Source organism: Capricornis sumatraensis, chromosome 3, assembly GCF_032405125.1.
Source record: "Capricornis sumatraensis isolate serow.1 chromosome 3, serow.2, whole genome shotgun sequence".
In the NCBI taxonomy this organism is placed as follows: Eukaryota; Metazoa; Chordata; class Mammalia; order Artiodactyla; family Bovidae; genus Capricornis; species Capricornis sumatraensis.
Window position 1 is genome coordinate 65,052,222 of NC_091071.1, and position 14,709 is coordinate 65,066,930.

General features: G+C 40.3%; 1 protein-coding gene across 1 annotated transcript in view; it reads right to left on the minus strand.

The window, feature by feature from the left end:
- Positions 1-14,709, minus strand: part of MTX2 (metaxin 2) — an 83,354-nt gene that overhangs the window by 49,880 nt on the left and 18,765 nt on the right. The window contains exon 2 of the mRNA XM_068968251.1: positions 428-475. Within this exon, the coding sequence (XP_068824352.1) occupies positions 428-475 (48 nt within the window). The remainder of the gene's footprint in view (positions 1-427; positions 476-14,709) is intronic.

Genomic DNA, 14,709 nt, shown 5'->3' on the forward strand with positions numbered 1-14,709 from the left:
CATGAATAGTTGGTTTACACTGGCACATACAAGTTTAGGTAAAATCTCCTAGACAAATTATACAAGGGAATTCCTTCTTTATGTTTCATGTTCTCTTTGCATTAAATTGCATTATCAATGAGTGTTTTTTGTAGTAAATATATTTTGATATATTTGATATGTACTTGATATATCTGGGCTTCCCAGGTGGTTCAGTGGTAAAGAATCCACCTGTCAATGCAGAAGTCACAGGAGATGCAGGTTTGATTCCTGAGTGGAGAAGATTCCCTGAAGGAGGAAATTAGCAACCCACTCCAATATTCTTGCCTGAAGAATCCCATGGACAGAGGAGCCTTGGGCTATAGTCCATGGGGTCACAAAGAGTCAGACATGACTGAACACACATATTTTGATATGAAGCCATTTTTAATGGAGAATAGACACCTACCTTTCAGTTGCTGATACAATGTAGCATTTTCAGGCCAAGGTTCTGCAGCTGTGGAAACAGGTACACAGGGCAAAAATATATCAATAACCAACCAAATTAATAAACACATACATTTGCCTAGAGCATTTAATGTCAAGCATAAATTGCCAAGGATTAAATTACCAAGGACACCTTAAATATGGCAACTAGTCACATTACTGTAGATTCTATGAGAACCTATATAAGCAAGTTAGATAAAATTTCATTTAAATGAATGTTTGGTGGCAGTTTAATTTTTTATGGGGAGGAAATGGAAGACATTTTGCCCAATCAAAAGTGAAAATTAAAAAAATAAAACTGCCTACTCCTTTAGCCTCCTTCAAACACAGACATATCCAAAATTATATTCATACATATAGAAAGACACTGAATTTCAGCTCACTATCAAAAAGAAAAATAGTGAAACAATATTTATATTTTACTGTAAACTTCTAACAAAGTAAATTTTCAGAAGACACTTTATGAAAGAATAAAATCTATGCATATCAGGCTGCACATCTTTCCTTATAAGCTGGTAGTATTTAAACAGGGGAATCCTGTTGTCTACGTTTAATTGCCTTGAACCCAACAACATCATCTCACAAAAGCAGAGAATACAATGAAGCAGTAAGTACCTATCAAAACAATGTGAAATAAAGTTGGTGAAGCTCATTTTAGGCCTGAAGTCAGGCTTGACCTTGACTCTTAACCTCTCATCTAGCAAAGACTCCAGCTACAAAGAGTATTAGCAACCTACCAGTGCTTGGAAAAAGCTCAAGATTTGAATTTGTCTAATCAACTGCACATAAGAAGCAATGCCTCCACAGACAGAATATTCAGGATATTATTTGCTGAATTCTTTGTAAAATCCATAAAACATCAAAATCACCAATTCTAACACACTAACTATATTTGCTGTCAGCAAGAAAGTCAGTCAAATATATGATATTGGATTAACTTTTCTTATGGTGTTTAAACTAATGCAGTCTCTGTGACATAGCAACAAATTATTTTTTAATATATACTTCTAGCTGGTTTTTTAAAAAAGAAATTTATACACATGAATCATTTTTTCTTTTAAGAATGATCATTTAAGATGTATTCACTTAAACAGTCTTAGGAGGGGGTGGGAGGTAGACACCTTAATTTGCTTTTACTTCCACTTTAGAATGAAAAGAAAAAGTTGTAGTAATTATTATAAACTGTAAAATTTGGTTTGGTCTGGGCTACACAAAATCAAACTTATACTTAGGGACACCATGAAATCACCAAGCAAATAAATCATAGTTTTGTACAGTTATGCACAATATTACAGACCTTCCTCAACTTACTGTGGAGTTACAAACTGTAACTTGAAAATGCATTTAATATACCGCACCTACCAAACATTATAGCCTAGCCTCACCTACCTTAAATGTGCTCAGAACACTTACATTAGCTTACAGATGGGCGAAATCACCTAACACAAAGCCTGTTTTATAATAAAGTATTGATAATATATCATGTCATTTATGGAATACTGTACTGAAAGTGAAAACAGAAAGATTTTATGGGTATAAAATTATTTTAAGTGCCCAGTTCTTCACCCTTGCAATTTCTGGCTGACTGGAACTCCGGTTCCCTGCAGCTGCCCAGCATCAAGACAGAGTATCTCACTACACATCACTAGCCCAGGCAAAGATCAAAATTCACAATTTGAAGTACAGTGTCTACTGAATGCATATCACTTTTGCACTATTGTAAAGTCAGAAAATTCTAAGTCAAACCGTTGTTAAGTTGGAGACTATCTTACTACGTTACTGTAAACCTTTTAACAAAGTAAAATTTCAATAAGAATCCAATTAACCAGTGTTAACAGTTTTAAAAATAAAAGGCAGGGAAACAAAAACAAGAGGACATCTGCAAACTACTCAAAAATAACCTTTTAGGATAAACTGTATGGTCAGCATACCTATACCATTTACATTTATATGCGAACAATACTGTGAGGTTCATTTGTTATAAGAAACTACATCATCAAACATTCAATTATATGCATTTATTAATCTTATTAAAGCAATAAAGCTAAGGAATAAAATTTACAAAAGTTCCAAAGACACTGAAATTAAGTTCCTTGAGGGAGGGCAAAAATGTGTCACATGCATTGTGTATGCCACACTGTGCCAACTTTTACATACAGTGGTGTTCATTAATCGTGCATGGAAAGAAAACGGATATTAAGCTTATCACTCAAGTCCCTAAACATTCTGGCTAATCAAAATTTTACTGATCAATATGTTAAAATACTGCTGCTGCTGCTAAGTTACTTCAGTTGTGTCCAACTCTGTGCAACCCCGGAGACAGCAGCCCACCAGGCTCCCCCGTCCCTGGGATTCTCCAGCAAGAACACTGGAGTGGGTTGCCATTTCCCTCTCCAATGCATGAAAGTGAAAAGTGAAAGGGAAGTCGCTCAGTCATGTCCAACCCTTAGCGACCCCATGGACTGCAGCCTACCAGGCTCCTCCACCCATGGGATTTTCCAGGCAAGAGTACTGGAGTGGGTTGCCATTGCCTTCTCCAGTTAAAGTACTAGGGTGCTCTAATTAAATATTCTGATAATTTTAATTTTTGATTAGCTATTTTGTGTATATACGAGACCATGGATTACAAATTTTTAAAAGAGTAACATACATTTAGCATTAAATATATGCTGAATATAAATGTTCTTTAATAAATCAGAAGCTAAAGTCACTACTCTGCAATATCAGAGGTCTCATAAGAATAGGAACTTATATGTTTAGCAAGTTCAGTTAAAAAATCATTTATCATCACCAGCCCCACTCCCATTCTCCTGATCTAATACAACCGGCATATTTAAAAGAAATCTTGAAAAAAAAAAGACAAAAAAAAAAAATAAAAGAAAAGAAATCTTGCAACATATTCAGTTCAGTTCAGTTCAGTTCAGTCACTCAGTTGTGTCCGACTCTTTGTGACCCCATGAATTGCAGCACGCCAGGCCTCCCTGTCCATCACCAACTCCCAGAGTTCACCCAGACTCATGTGTGTCGAGCTGGTGATACCATCCAGCCATCTCATCCTCTGTCATCCCCTTCTCTTCCTGCCCTCAATCCTTCCCAGCATCAGGGTCTTTTCCAATGAGTCAACTCTTCGCATGAGGTGCCCAAGGTATTTACTCAACCACAAATAAGAATAAAGGAGTTGAACTGGGCTTCCCTGGTAGCTCAGGGGTAAAGAATCTGCCTGCCAATGCTTGAGACATTGGTTCAATCCCTGGTTCGGGAAGATTCCACATACCACAGAGCAACTAAGCTCATATGCCACAACTACTCAGCCCGGGAACCACCACTACTCAGCCCATGCAGCACAACTACTGAAGCCAGCGTGCTACAGAGTTTCATGCTCCACAAAATGAGAAGCCACTGCAAGGAGAAACCCGTGCACCACAACAAAGGGTAGCCCCCGCTCACTGCAAGCAGGGAAAAGCCCACGCAGCAATGAAGACCCAGCAAATCTAAAGACAGAGAAAGAAAGGAAGAAAAGAAAATTATTTTTTTAAGTTGTTATTAAGAACCTAAAGCTGAAAATGGGGTTGGCAGAGTATATTTTCCTTTATCCAATTTCTGCTCTAACTCAGAAACTATTACTGAAAAGAAATTCGCAGAAAGTAACTCTGCCAAAACATTTAATGTTGTCTTCACAAACAGAAAAAAGAAAGAAGAGAAAGTGAAGTTGCTCAGTTGTGTCTGACTCTTTGCAACCCCGTGGACTGTAGCCTACCAGGCTCCTCCGTCCATGGGATTCTCCCGGCAAGAATACTGGAGTGGGTCACAAACAGAACATTTCATTTAAAAAGGGAAGGCAAGCTGATATAAACTATATAACCATGCTATTTCAACAGCTTGGAATTCCAGTACACCCACAGAGCAGAAGGCAAGAAATGGCAGAGTATGCAGGGAATGATCTCACCCATGAGCAGTTCAGAAAATATAAACATCATCGATTTAAGTGCATCACCTATGTGAATCAGCTCACATTTTAAGCATGACATGGGAGAAGAAACGGCTGGTGTGTTATTCAATAGAGAGACAAGAGCGAAAATCCTAAATTGTGTGGCATGGCATTGGATCTACAAACCAACCATGTAGCTATCTTTCTAGGAAATAAGCCTTCATAATAAGCAAGTCTAGGAATCATAAACATTATACACACATAACAAAGTACAAAGCCTATTTCTTGGTTTGGGTAACATTATATAAAGCCTTTTCGTTGAGAATGCCTATTCTGGTGGCTCAGACGGTACAGTGTCTGTCCACAGTGCAGGAGACCCGGGTTCGATCCCTGGGTCAGGAAGATCCCCTGGAGAAGGAAATGGCAATCCACTCCAGTACTATTGCCTGGAAAATCCCATGGACAGAGGAGGCTGGTAGGGTACAGTCCATGGGGTCGCAAAGAGTCGGACATGACTGAGCGACTTCATTTCATTTCATTATGTGAAAGACAAAGTCCAAAAATACGATTATTCCCCACTCCTCTTTCCAAAGGTCAGGCAGGTCAATATCCACCCTTGCCCTTGATCATGTATAAAAGAGAGGGAGATGAAGAATTCAAAATCATAGTGCTGATAAAAGCCTTAAATATCTCAGCATTTAAAAACAAAAATCTTTTTAAAACAATACTAAATCATTTTCATCTCTTACTAGTTTTACCTCAGTCAACCTAAAATGTTTTAGACCACACTAATCCAACAGTGAATAAAACTTCATGACTCATCCTACTTTCAAGTTCTACCACCAAAAGCCCTCCCTGATATGAAGAGCCTTTTTAGACTTGCCTCAAGGAAGGACCAGCCTTAGAATAAATATAGAAGGTTAGACTAAAAGTTTCTGGAAAGGAGACTGATTAAAAAACAGGGACTGAGAGAGAACATTGTCCAAGGCTGTCAAGATACAAGATACTGGTATAATTAGCGTATCAAAAGTAGACTTTATGCTTAATACACCTCAGTAGTCCTGTGGCTTTGGGAATAAAGATCAGCTCGAGCTTATACATCGCTCTCTCTATCTCTCTGGCCTCATCCTTCTTTTCCAACCACTCTGCACATCAGCCACACTGGCCTTCACCCAGTTTCTGAATGCATCGTGTTTTTTCCTGCACTGGAAATTCATTTAAGCTGTTTCCTTTGTTGTTGTTGTTGTGCAGTTGCTCAGTCGTGTCCAACTCTTTGCGGCCCCATGGACTGCAGCACGCTAGACCTCCCTGTCCTTCACCATCTCCTGGAGTTTGCCCAAGTTCATGTTCATTGCATTGGTGATGCTGTCCAGCCACCTCATCCTCCAAAGCCCTCTACTCTTTCTGCCCTCAATCTTTCCCAGCATCAGGGACTTTTCCAATGAGTCGTCTGTTCACATCAGATGACCAAAATACTGGAGCTTCAGCTTCAGCATCAGTCCTTCCAGTGAATATTCAAGGTTGATCTCCCTTAAGATTGACTGGTTTGATCTCCTTGCTGTCCACAGGACTTTCAGGAGTCTTCTCCAGCACCACAGTTCAAAAGCATCAATTCTTTGGCTTTCTGCTTTTTTTATGGTCCAGCTCTCACAACCACACATTACCACTAGAAAGACCATAGCCTCGACTATGTGAAACTTTGTCGGCAGAGTAATGTCTCTGCTTTTCAACACTGTCTACGTTTGTGATGGTTTTCCTGCCAAGAAGCAATCATCTCATTTCATGGCTGCAGTCACCATCCACAGTGATTTTGGAGCCCAAGAAGAGGAAACCTGTTACTACTTCCACCTTTTCCCTTTCTATTTGCCATGCAGTAATGGGGCCAGGTGCCATGACCTTAGTTTTTTTTTAATATTTAGTCTTTAGCCAGCTCTTTCACTCTCCTCCTTCACCCTCATCAAGAGGCTCTTTCTGCCATTAGAGTGTTTCCTTTACCCTGGAGCAATCTTCCCCTCCCATCGTGTCCTTACATCTCAGCAAAAACATCACTTCCTTACGTTGGTCCAGCTTCATGGACATCCAACCTGAGCAGCTGCACAGGGCTGGTACTTGAAGGGTTCTGTTCTCAGTTTAACAGTCTACTATGGCAGTCCGAGAATTCTTTTAAACAAGGGGGCTCCACATTGTCATCTTGCACTGGGCCCTACAAATTATGTAGCTGATCCTATCCTCAGGGGTGACTTCAGTGACCTCTAGAATAGTTCAAAGCCTCTCTTTTCCAAGCTTAAATAGCATGTACACTCCTTTGCACCACTTACCAAAGTCAACATTTTCACAGGGATTTGAGGACTATTTGTTTATCTCCTCCACTTTAGAATGTAAGCCCCATGAAATCAGTGTTCAGTTCTGATTTTTGCTTACCACTTCGTTCCTAGAGGGCTTTCCTGGTGGCTCAGAGGGTAAAGCATCTGCCTGCGATGTGGGAGACCAGGGGTTCGATCCCTGGGTCAGGAAGATCCCCTGGAGAAGGAAATGGCAACCCACTCCAATATTCTTGCCTGGGAAATCCCACGGATGGAGGAGCCTGGTGGCCTACAGTCCACGGGGTAGCTAAGAGTTGGACACGACTGAGCAACTTCACTTTCACTTTCATTCCTAGAACCCAGTGCCAAATAGGCGATCAGTAAATGTCAGTTGAATAAATGTTTGTTTTTACTATTACTGCTATCATTATTGTTAATGATTCTGTACTGTTTAGGCTAAAAATGCAGCAGACAAGACAAGAAAACTATACAAAATGGCCAAAAAAGGTAAATTTTTATCCCTGATGGCTCAGATGGTAAAGAATCTGCCTACAACGCAAGAGATCCAGATTTGATCCCTGGGTCAGGAAGATCCTCTAGAGAAGGAGGTCGCAAAGAGTCAGATACGACTGAGAGACTAACACAGGGGTTCTCTGGATGAAGTGAAAGTGAAAGTGTAAGTCACTCTTATCTGACTCTGCAATTGTAGACTGTAGACTATATTTCTACAGTCCCCCATAGACTGTAGTTCACCAGGCTTCTCTGTCCATGGAATTCTTCAGGTAAGAATACTGGAATGGGTTGCCATTTCCTTCTCTAGAAGATCTCCCTGACCTGGGTCTCCTGTATTGCAGGCAGATTCTTTACCAACTGAGCCCCCAAGGAAGCCCCAGAGAACTCCAACTCTACAGCCAATAACACAACTATAAAAGTATTAAACAGCTCCCTGAAATAGCTGGCAGAATCTAATCCTGTAAACTTACCCTAAAACTGGAAATCTGTTTCTGTTTTATATCAAATACATAATGTCCATTGGATATTCCTGTTGCAAGACTCCTAAGACCATCACCAATGCCCTCAACCATCTGACAGGTCATCTCACTATTCCCCTGTCCATATTCTTAAATTCTAACCTAGGGATTACCACTTTTTAAAATCTCTTGTCCCCATCAATAAACTATTTGAGTATGCAGACCCAAATAGATTTGGAAATCATAGAGCTGGTATTCCTAACCTAGTGAATCACACACATTATAAAACACACTAAAAAAGAAAACAGTTAAAAAGTTGAAACCTAAATTCCAATATTTCTTTTCCGTACTTGAAAGGATTATCTAGCACAAAACCCCTGTATATACACCTAAACCCACTTTAGAAAACATGGTTCAAATTAAATAACTACTTATTTGAAATTTCATCAGGGAACTCAGCCATTCACATACCCTTGATCAAAGACAAGTCCTCTTCTATTCTAGTGAAATCATCTTTTTGACCACAAAAAAAGCTTGGAAAGAACACACACAAATTAATGTCGGGTGGGGGGAATACCTGACTACCCAACCATCTAATAATAGGACACTTGCATCCAACCAGAGTATTTAAAATTTCCCCTGTATACTTTATACTTTCTCACCTTAGTGACTTTGCTCAAACTGTTACCCTCTACCCAGAATATTTCTTCCCACTGCATGCCCAAATCCCACACCTTTTTCAAGACCAAGCTTAAAATGCCACCTCCAGCAAGAAGACTTCTGTAACTAAACAAATCTAATTTCTCCTTTATCTATACTTCTCATAGCAGTTTGCACTTGTCTTATATCATATATTGCTTTCTACACTATTCTATTATTATGTCAATATCTTATCTTCCTTTCTAGGCAGTAAGTTCCTAGAATGTGAAAATTCCCATGATCCTGAGAGTATTTATTAAAGACTCAGTTTCTCAACTGCCCCAAACTGAATACAATATTAATAACAAAATATACAATATATGGAAAAATATGAAATTTAAATTAAGCCATATTTAAATTATTTTGGTCTAAGTATCATTTAAAAACTGATCTTCATCACAGGAGTTCCAAAGTAAAATTACCCACCTTTCAGAAATTAATTCTTTTACAATCAGAAACTACTATCTCATTTTCATATCAAAGAAATAACTTACACTAAGACATTCTTAGTGACCTGTATTAATTCATTTTTAAACATTACAATGACGTTCCATTCCCTAGCAAAAGATCCATGAAAATGTTTATCATTTTTATAAAGAAGAAATTTACTATTTTATAGGTATAAATTTAAAACATCTAGAAATAAAGCAAATATTGGAGCACCTCAACACTTCCTATTCAAATAACACTATTAGAAGTCTTTTAACCCCTTTGTCCTTTACTGCTTTTCCAATTTTATCTAGGTAAAATTGTCTTGAGAATTTTACACTAATGTCTCTTTCACTAGGAGCAAAGGTGATTCCTCTTAAAGTTGCAACCTTTAGTGAGACAGAGGGCTTTTTTATGTAAATAAATTTCAAAGCTTTTCAAAGATAATTTCTATCTCCTATAAGTATTTAGGTTGGAGGAGAAGAAAGTTTAGAAAGAGAGAATACATACTCTTGGACTTGTGAAAACCCTAACATAAAATAAATGACGTCTAAACAAACAAATGTATGCTAGAAATGCATACATGGTAAAATAATTCTCATAGTCCCCCAAAATACACATTTGATTCTCATTTAATTCTCTTTAAGGTACCTACTACTTCTAAGTTTTATCAACCAATACAACAAAAACACCAACATTCTTTACTATTAACCCATTACAACTTTTAAAGAAATGACTACTGCCAACAAATTAACATATGTATATACCTAAGAGTCTTAAATACGCCATTTTACCTACAGTATTCTCTTAAGGATCAAGTTGGGTGATAAGCATTTCTGGTGCCAGAAGATCTGTCTATTCCACTCAATTTGGGGCATTCCACTCACTTCACAGCATGAAAGTGCTATGACCTAATAAACAAGTCTAGTTCCAAAGTCCACCTCTTGATGATCTAATCTAAAAGGTCAAGAGAAGGGCAGTGAAAAGAGATGCCCTCTGTTGTTGATTTTTTTTTAAAGTTCTGCATTCTTAATGTACAACATGACTCCTCTGGCATATGAACATAGGTGAAGACATAATTTGCAGAATAATAGGCACTAATAATACATGCTGCTTCAGTACTGTCATATTTCCAATCCATCAAATTGATTAATGCTATAATAACTCTATATAAACCTATCATTTGTGCACTAATGAAGTCAAACCCAGTTTATCCTTAGGCAACTACACTCCAAAAGCTCATAGATGTCATCTCTTCAGCTTCCAAAGACTATTTAGACAGTGTAATACAAAAGGAGTAAGAAACACATGTAACCTGTCTCCAAATTTGGATGTCTTTCTGCCAAAGGTGTAAATGCAAACACTACTAACATAACAAAGTGCTCAAAGAACATTTAGCAGCTCTTAAACATGGACAATTTGCTGCAAGACACACAGAGAAAAGGAAATAAATTTACTAGTTTGACATAAATACTATACCGATGATCTCAATGATATCAACATAGCCACTAAGTTCAAAACCTGGTAAGTTTTAGGAAGTTATGATATGAAGCCTTCATTTAAAACAGATTTTCAAGATATTTAGACTTAAAATATAATGACATGTAACCTTATCAAAACTAGAATTTTAAGAACTATTAAACCTGCAATTCAATTTTCAAATTATAGTACAATTCAAAGATAACACTGTATCCCAGATAATACTGATCATGAAATGATTAAACGACAATGTCCCTGAGGCACTGTCTCTTAGGGGATGTTTAATGATACTGCAGAGGATGTGTAAGCAGGAAGTGACTCTTCACGTTAACAGGAATTTAAAACCATTCTCCAATCACCTCAACAGCCAGAGATCAATGTTCAACATGTGGGAAAGTGGTCCATGTATTTTACAACTCCAGGAATAGAGCCAATAGTTTATAATAATTATTAGTGGGGTACAACCTTTAAAAATTGTGGATCACTATGTTGTACACCTGTAACTTATACAATATTGTACATCAACTATGCTTCAATTTTCAAGGAAATTTAAAAAAGAAAGTGGCTCCTGTTGGCAAGTGGAGAGGCACAGCGTCATGCTGTCACTTCCGTAACCTGAAGTACTGACAGGTAGTGTCTGTAACACAGTGGGAAGGTTACTCTTAGTCCATGTGGGCTACTACGACAAAATACCACAGACTGAGTGGCTCTCAACAACAGAAATTTATTTCTCACAGTTCTGGAAGCTCAAAGTCCAAAATCAGGGTGCCGGCATGGCTGGGTTCAGGTAAGAGACTTCCTCCAGGTCACTGACTACTGACTTCCTGCCAGGTCCTCACATGGTGGAAGGGGCGAGGGAGCTCTCTGGGATCTCTTTTATAATGGCACTAATTCCTAATCACCTCCCAATGGCCCCCATATTCTAATAACATCACCTTGGGGATTAGGATTTCAACACATGAGTAGGGGGAAGGAGGACACATTCATAGGAGCCACTTAAAAAATAAACTGCAAGAAAGCACAGATAAAAGATTAAAGACTACCTTAGACTGAAATAAGGGCCCTGAAGCAAGAAGCAGACATTCTAAGACAGACTGGAGAAGTGTAAGATAAATACAGAGGGACTGCTGCTGCTGCTGCTGCTGCTAAGTCACTTCAGTCGTGTCTGACTCTGTGCGACCCCAGAGATGGCAGCCCACCAGGCTCCCCTGTCCCTGGGATTCTCCAGGCAAAAACACTGGAGTGGGTTGCCATTTCCAGCTCCAATGCATGAAAGTGAAAAGTGAAAGTGAAGTCGCTCAGTCGTGTCCAACTCTTAGCGACCCCATGGACTGCAGCCTACCAGGCTCCTCCATCCATGGGACTTTTAAGGCAAGAGTACTGGAGTGGGTGCCATTGACTTCTCCAACAAAGGGACTGCCAAACTCTAAAAGATCCACACTAGAACCATTTCCTTGGCTTGATCCATCAGTCCTTAAGGAGAAAAAACTTGTTGACTGACATCAAAATTCACTGAATATTCTTTATTGCTTGTCGTATATATGTAGTAAACTGTATGTAGCTTTTTAGCCACATTCTACAAATCTGTTTTATCAGTCATTCAACATATATTCACAGAACACACACACATATTTTATATATATACTTATAAACATAAAAAATATACCCCCCCAAATATAATGTACCAGGCACCAGTCTAAGAACTTAAGGATAAAATTACAAAGAAAACCAAGTACCTGCCTTTAAGGTACTTAGACTTTAGTGGTACCATATGGCCCATCTCCATATTTTTTATAATACTCAAGCCCATCTGAAGATAACAATAAGGATTACCTGATATGGCTCAGTGGTAAAGAATACACCTGCTAATGCAGGAGTTGCAGGAGACACGGGTTCGATCCCTGGGTTGGAAAGATTCCAACCTGAAGGAGGAAATGGCAACCCACTCCAGTATTCTTGCCAGGATAATCCCATGGACAGAGGAGCCTGGCAGGCTACAGTCCATGGGGTCACAGAGTCGAACACAACTGAGCAACCGAGCATGCCTGCACACACGATACACTCGTAACAAGTCTTAATTCTATCAGCATGTTACAGACAACTAAGAACTACATACAACAGTGCACAGTCTCCCGAGTGCCAAAGGAATGCCAATTTACTGAGCCCTCAGCTGATAAGTCATCAGTCTCACCAACCCATGTCAACATCTCCAACCACCTAACTCATCTGTAACAAAGTGGCAAACAAAAGACTAGAAACACTCAAAGTGAGGATACATGACGGAGTGATACATTAGATAAATGGGTTCTAATACCCTGCCATTCAGGAAGCAGAGGAAGAAAAGCAAGACTGATTAAAAATTCAGGGAAACTAGTAAGGGGCAGAACCGCCTCCTTACAACCAAAGTGGGGGCCCAAATGAAACTAGAGAATAAAAATCTCCTTCTGGTCAAAATCTACCTAGAAAGAGAACAAGACGGCAGAGGAGTAGGTAGACGTGGAGCACATCTCTCTCCACAGATACATGAGGAAGATGCCTTCAGACACAGAAGTGCATGCAGAACACCGGCTGAGAGCGGACAGGAGTACCTGACCAGTAGAAAAGAATATATGGAACCATGCAAAACTCGGTAGGACTAAGGAACTAGGGGGAAAAACAGGAGAGTTAGTAGGACTGGACCTGCCCTCAGCCAGTGGGGGAACTGAAGCAGGGGTCCGATCCCCACATCGGGGCAATTGTCTAAGTCAGAGGAGAGACATTTGAGGCTGAAACAGCTGATCTGTGGCAGCCTAAATGGAATGAGAATCAGACAGTCCTTGCTGCAGCCATACATACCCCGGACAGGGACACAAGTCCTCTAGAAAGCACAGCAGCTGGGAGCTGGAGTTTAGGAACTGTGGAGCAATCCCAGGGTGAGGGTTGCTGTTGGCTGCGAAGAGACGTGATCGAGGGGATATGAGGGAGGAGATTATGGTGGGAAATGCCTGTGGAGGAAAGCCAGGCAGCCACAGAAGCAAGACAATACTGCTGAGTCACGTGTAGGGGTTAAGCCATCACCATAGCCTCTCTCACCCCACACACCAGCATCAGCACCTGAACAATAGAGAGGCTGGCCCATCAAATGCCTGACACACTGAACTACAGTAGGGTAGGACCCTGCCCAGGATGCCCCTTTAAGTGCCTGACACACCCATCTACAGAGTACGACCCCAACCAGGGGGGCCCTTCTAGAAGCCCAATGCACCAAACAACAGAGAAGGACCCCAGGCAAGGGAACCCTCTAAGTACCTGAACAGGAAGAGCTACAGAGAAAGACTGGCCAAAGAGGCCTTCTGATTGCCAGCTACAAGAGGCTCAAAAAAAGACTCTGATAGGGCCATAATTCCTGCAGTGGAGGCAGTCCGTGTCCCTGCACACTTGGCACCGCCAGAGTCCCCGCCAGCCAAGAGCTGTGCCACCTTCACACTCAACTCTCACTGGGGCAGAGCTGCCACAGGCAAAAAAAAGTCTTGCATCTATGCACACAGGGTCGCTTCGGTAGCGCACAGGTCGCTCTTTGCAATCCTGTAGACTGTGGCCTGCCAGGCTTCTCTGTCAGGGATCGGGGTTCTCCAGCCAAGAATACTGGAACATATGGGCCAATACTGGTTGCCATACGCTCTAGAGCACTGTATTTCCCTCTGCTCTAGCCACCAACTCCCCTGAGTACCTGGTGCTGTCAGAACCCCTGCAACCCAAGCAGTTGCACCACCTCAACTGGCCCTCACAGGGGCAAACCCAAGTCCTCCAGGGCAGCCCCAGTGGACAACCCACATGCAGAGGTGGAAATAAAACCACAATTGAAACCCAGGGGCAGTGTGGCTAAGGAAGAAGAACCAAAACCTTCCCACCAGCTGTACAAGCTGCAGATTAAATCCACACGATCAACTAGGCAGACTCTGTGTCTACGGAATATATAAAAGGTCATTGAGAGCTCCCACAAAAGAAAACACACTAGTTCTGACAGCTATGGACACTGGAGGCAAGAACAAATTGGAGTAGGACCAGATAAGAATCTGAGCTGCCCCTACAGCAGGTCCGGAGGTAAGCATCCTAGGAGGGCATCCTAGGGAGGTGAGGTGGACTGTGACTTCCAGCGAAGGAAAGGACTCTTGACAGCAGTGACTCAAGAAAAACATTTATTGTTCTTATGTTTTGATTTGTTCTCTAGATTCTTTTGGATTTTTTTCCTTTTTTTCGCCCACTTTGTTGTAGTTGTCGATTTTACTGGCATTATGAAATCTAATTAAGCTTTTGCGCTTTTTTTTTCTGTCACTTTTTTTTATAGTTGTTATAAACCTTTGCCTCTCTGTTGAGCTTTTGCAGTTCTGCAGAGTTTTCCTTTTTTTCTCTTTTCTCTTTTTTTAATTTTTAAAACCTATTATGTTTTCTATAT